General features: G+C 34.4%; 1 protein-coding gene across 1 annotated transcript in view; it reads right to left on the reverse strand.

The window, feature by feature from the left end:
* LOC120072865 overlaps window positions 1-4744 on the reverse strand; it is a 43818-nt gene extending 39074 nt beyond the window's left edge. Inside the window, exons 1-4 of the mRNA XM_039025390.1 lie at window positions 4595-4744; window positions 4227-4511; window positions 3959-4018; window positions 3783-3875 (exon numbers count right to left, since the gene is read on the reverse strand). Of these exons, the coding sequence (XP_038881318.1) occupies window positions 3783-3875; window positions 3959-4018; window positions 4227-4511; window positions 4595-4600 (444 nt within the window). The 5' untranslated portion in view covers window positions 4601-4744. The remainder of the gene's footprint in view (window positions 1-3782; window positions 3876-3958; window positions 4019-4226; window positions 4512-4594) is intronic.
* Window positions 4745-6000: the final 1256 nt, after the last annotated feature.

The raw sequence follows: 6000 nt of genomic DNA on the forward strand, positions 1-6000 counted from the left end.
AGGTTGTTGCAATGTTTTAAAAGGCTATTGAGGCTTACGCCTTGAGGCTCGCCTCGAGGCAAGGCTCTAAGTTTTAGCCTCGAGACTGACGCATTTGTTGAACATAAGAGCCTTGCGCCTTTGTGAAAACACATTGAGGCTTAAATCTCTGTGCCTCGCCTAGTGATTAGAAAAATAATAGTCATTTGTCTAATTCTTAAAAAGTATTAAGGTTTGGGATGTGACAATTTGAATTAAGACTATTTTTACCGTTGTGACCATAAGAACTCTTAAGGCAAACATTTATAGTATTAAGCAATCCTACTAATGATAATAGTAGTGGTAGAGATGACGAAGATGTCCTTTTAGAATTTTTTATTGAGTGAAAATTGTGGGGGTGAAGTTTCTTTTTACACTTATATGACTGTCATGTTCAGCATTACTTGGTCATACCAATTTAGGTTTTGTAAAATGTTTTTAATTCGCTATTTGAGACTTACGCCTCATACCGCCTCGAGGTTTACGCCTCGCCTTTTGAATAGGAAAAGCCTCAAGGCCACCTTTAGCCTTTTAAAACATTGATTGTTGCTATAATTTCTTTTGGAATGTTGTGTCAGCTTATCTGGATATGATGATGGTGCTATGGGGATGTCAACCTAGTTGAGATTTCCAGGTACACTTGCTGATCCTTAGGTCTCTTTTTTCATTGTATATATCTTGTACTTTGAATATTAGTCTCATTTCATTACATCAATGAAGAGGCTTGTTTCCGTTTCAAAAATAAATAATAAATAATAAATAAACTTATATCTTGAATGGAAAATTCAGCATAAAACTTAAAAATGGAGCACCCGAAAGAGGCATCGATCCTTCCGGTTACAAAATGATCCATCCATGTAAGTGATTTATCGTGGAAAACTCTCTGATTTTGTTTAAACCAAATTCTGCAAGGATAGCCCTGACCACATTTGACCATAACAATTGATACTTTGGCTTTAAAGAAGGTCCAACTAGAATTTGAAGAACATTGTCTTTGAATGCCTCACAAAAAATACACTGGATGCTAAAAGTGGATAGCAAATGATTCCAGCAAGATCCGGAAAATTGACATTCAAAGAATATGTGCTGAAGATCTTCACCATTCTTCTTGCAAAGATGGCAAATAGAAGGCAGCAAGAAATGTGAAGGTAGTTTACTTTGGGGAGTAGAGGAGCAATTCAATGTTCCAAAAATCACCATCCATACAAGAATACTAACTCTCCAAGGGCTCTTTGTCTTCCAAAAAGCTTTATAAACCACTCTTTCCAAGGGAGAAGAAACTGCCAAATGTTTGGAAAGGGATTTAACTGAAATTTTTCCCGAAGACTCCAAAGAATAAATACATCAATCCAGTTGCACAATCACCCTTTTTTCGATAATAAACTCAGTGATAGCTGGAAATTAATAACCTCAACATCTTTTAGTGCCGATGGAAAGATATCGACCAAGATAACGTAACTTCATCCCAATGATCTGAGATTGAGCCCTCGGGTAACAATGTAGTTCTATATAAATCAAAGAACTCCACTTTTAAAGGCAAAACACCAAGCCAAGTATCACTCCTAAAATCAATTCTAGTCTCAATACCAAGTTTAAAACCACCAATGATTCAACTTGCAACCAAGATTTGGAAATGCTAATCCAATGACTTCTAAGCTAAGTCCAAACTTTCCTGACATACACCAAATGAATCGTCCCTTTCCATGAATACTATTAATCACCATATGCCACAGAGAATTAGCTTCATTAAAGTATCTCCAACCCCATTCAACAAGAAGTGCCGACCATTTCTAACTTTTATATCATCAAAACTGAGATCTCCATCCATAATAGATTTAGAAACTAGATCCCATTTTGCCAAAAATGATTTATCCTGCTGCCTTTGTTCCCTTCCCAAAAGAAGTCCTTCAAAATTCACTCAAAGAAGGAGATAAACTTTGATAGCATAAGAAACAACGACATATAATAAACAGGTAAATTGGATAACACTGATTTGCATAAAGTAGCCCTTCCACCACGCAACAAATTGAAATTTTTCCATCTGTCCAATTTCTTTTGTACTCTATCCATAACCAGCTTCCAAAAAGAGACCTTTTTTGGGTACCACCAAGTGAAAGACCAAGATATAGCAACAGAAGATGTTTAACCTTGCAATGAAGACAAGTAGTAGTGGATAGTAATTTATCTTCATCCACATTTACTCCACATAAAGCCACTTTTCCCAATTAATTGTATGCCTAGAAGACCATTCGAAGACCTCAATCGTACTGCTAAACGTGTTCAACATTTCAAGATCACATTTGCAAAACAAAAGGGTATCACCGGCAAATTGTAAAATTGGAACATGAATCTTATTTTTCCCCACAATGAAACCTTCAAACACCCCTTTCTCATAAGTTTGATCACGAGCGCACTCAAAACTTCACATACTAGAAGAAAAAGAAAAAGGGAAAGAGGGTCCCCTTGCCTAGTTCCCCTATTAGCAAAAATTCTTTCTCTTGGTCTTCCATTAATAAAAACTTAGTATTTAGGATTTTGAACGCAGCCCATTATCCATGAAATCCATTTAGAATTAAAGCCTTTGGGTACCATAACATGCTCAATGAAGTCCCAATCTACTGTGACAAAAGCTTTTCCCATATCAAGTTTTAGAATCCAAGCTTTCTTCTTCTTCAAACGATAATCTTTGACAACTACATTTGCTATCAGAATAGGATCCAAATTTTGCCTCCCACCAACAAAATCACTCAGCATAGATGAAATAATGTGTAGCATAACAAATTTTAACCGCTCCATCAGAACCTTGGCAATAATCTTGTAAATCGAAGTGGTGAGACTAATAGGCCGAAAGCCTTTAACATGAACAGCAGCTTCTTTTTTCTGGATTAAACAAATAAAATTTTCCTTAATGCAAGCATTCAAGCTACCGTTGTCATAAAGTTCCTCAAAAATCTTCTGGAATGCATGCATCAAGGAAAAATCCATTTGTTTATTCATTTACAACAGCTATTGAAACCTCTTTCTCAAGAATTTCAACCTAACAACATGGATTTAGAGAGGTTAATCTTCAAGCCTGAAATGAACTCAAAACAATCCACCAACTCCTTCAAGCTCTTGAGCTTTGATTTAACATTAATAGAGAAGATGAGCACATCATCAGCAAATTGAAGGGATATTAGTAAGTTGTCACCAATTATAAAGAACCCTTGTAAGAACCATCTTTGACACCCTTCTCCAGCATTTGACTGAGACCAACAATTACAAGCACTAATAGAAAAGGGGCTAGGGCGTCACCTTATCTCAAACCCCTAGAAGCTCTCGATAAACCTCCCGGTCTATTGTTAATGAGAATGGAAAAGGAAGTGTGGGAGATGCAAGCCTTTATCCATCTTATAATTTTTATCCACCGGCCAACGAAGCTTTTTCTTTTAAGAACTTCACGAAGTAAATCCCAGCCCATTGAGTCATAGGCTTTCTCAAAAGCAAGCTTGAATACTCAACCAGCCTTTTTACTAGCCGTATAGTCACCCCAAAGTTCATTAGCAATCAGAACAGAGTCAAGGATTTGGTTATGGGATGCAAGAAAAGATAGATGTTTGGGATTCCATCCGTGTCTTAATGGCAAAAGGTAACAACTAGACCAATACGAACAAAAAAACAAACGGAACTCATTGTATCAATAAAACACTAATATTCAAGACAAATTTGAAGCATAAAGATTGCTGAATCAAAAAAATAAAGAAAGAAAGAAGGGGTTATCGTACCATGAGAAGAGATGGTGCCAGCGAAGGATCAACTGAATTGTAGACGGCAAGTTTTGGAAATACATGATGCACTAACTGCTTCTGGGAGCTTTTCTATAAAATTTACAGAAACATGACAAAGTTCAAAATGTTATCCGTCCAAATCACAACACTAAGAATTGCGACATACTGCTCACCTGATCAGACGTAGCAGCTAGTTCATGGATACTCCTAGCCAATTGGGAATAAGAAACAGGCTGCAAAACATATCAAATTGAACAAAACATAAATCAATACAAATACCAATACTAACAGTTCAAAAAGTTTCCCTTTCGAACTCCACATTCTACTTCCAGGTTCCAACCCATTTCCAAATAAATAGAGCACCAACAAGGAAAAAAAAACAAAAGAAAACACCCCACAAAGAAAAGAGAAGAAAAAAGACGTAAAAATTTAGAAGATTACCTTCTTCTTGCTCTGCCTCTGCGGCATAATGTTGGTCCTCACAGGATTCAAAGCAGCTTTAGCAGCAGATATTGTATCATTCTGGATCTGCATCAGTGCCGCCCTCTTAGACCTCTTCTCTCCGGCTGGCTTCCCCAGTGCACTGGGAAGAACACTTGAGGAGGAATTTGAAGATGAACTAATTGTTGACGACTGGACTGATGAAGCAGCTGTGGAGGTCGATCCCGCCGAAGTCGTTGATGGGTCCGCAGTAATCAGATCCATTAGCGTCGTCCCCGACGAATCCTGAAAACACCCCAAAAAAACGAATGTTTACGAAGGAAATGACGAAAAGAAATTGTGCAGAAAGAGAAGATCTGGAAAATTACCGCCATGATCGACTGACGAAACGATTCCCCCAATTCGATTGATCTTTTCGACTCCCTGGTTGCTTGCTATGCTCTCTGTTTCTCCTCCGCTCAACTTTTCATTTCTGTTCGCTTGACCTGTCAAGAATCTGCAGTTTGAATACCTGATTTTCTTCCTAGATTAAAATGTCTGACTTAATTTGATAGATATTTCTAGAAAAATTATAAAAATTAAAATATAATTTAAATTAGTAAATAAATATTTTTTAAAAATTATTTAAATAATAAAATTGTTGAAAATATTTATAAGATATACCAAAATTTTAGAACTATCAATTATAGACGTCGATAGACTTCTATCCGTGTCTATCAATGTCACTGATAGAAGTTTATCAGTGTCTATCAACGTCCAAAATTTTACTATATTAAATATTTTTATTCATTTTTTTATATTTAAAAAAGTTTTATTTTAAAATTTCAAATGAGTTAATATGTATATTATTTATATTATGTTTATATTAGTGATGTTTTGATGATTATTTTTTTTAATGAAGTTAGCATACAATTAACATAAATTATCATCATTAAACACTCTAATTCATCAATTATAGCATCTAAATAAGTATATTCATAAGATAAAAAGAGGATTTCTGAAAACATACTTTTGAAGACTTCAAATTCTTCAAGTTCCAACTTGAATCTCCTCACCAAAATCTTGTAAATCACTACTGAATCTTCCGTGTGTTCTCTAGGATCTTAAATTAGACTGTGACATCCAAAATAAATTGAAATTTAGAAAATTTTTTAAAGGAGAGTTTTCTGATTTTCAGCTACCGAATGAAAAACAACTTCATCAACAACTTAGCTTTCAAATTCTTATTGCATGGCCTTTAACTCAGTTAATTAAACTGAGCTTTATCCATTTCCATCATGCATTCAAATTGTCTCAAGGGATGACGCCACCTACTTGTGGTATTAAGTGGGAAATTTGGTGTATTTTGTTGTATAAACCCACTAATGGGTTTTCCAAATTTAAAACTGAATTTCAATTTGAAATTCAATTTTCTTTTTATTTTCAAAATTAAAAACAAACAAGATATTTAATTCTATATTAAAACCTTATTGATTTTGTGTATAATTAATTTCATATAAAATTAATTCTTAATAATTAATTAAACAATTTAAATTAATTATATTAATTTAATATCAAATATTAAATTAATTAAACATCAATTTCACAATCATGAATCTTTATTCATGTAATTAATATTTAAACCGAATTTAAATATCCAATTCTCCAATTTCGTTCAATTCAATAATTAAATGTGTAATTATATCATATATAATTACTAGTTCCCTTCATTCGAATTTGAACAATTCAAATTTACTCATCACTCTAAGGTTTAATCCGTTTGTGAGCTAGTAGG

Source organism: Benincasa hispida, chromosome 3 (assembly GCF_009727055.1).
Source record: "Benincasa hispida cultivar B227 chromosome 3, ASM972705v1, whole genome shotgun sequence".
NCBI lineage: Eukaryota > Viridiplantae > Streptophyta > Magnoliopsida > Cucurbitales > Cucurbitaceae > Benincasa > Benincasa hispida.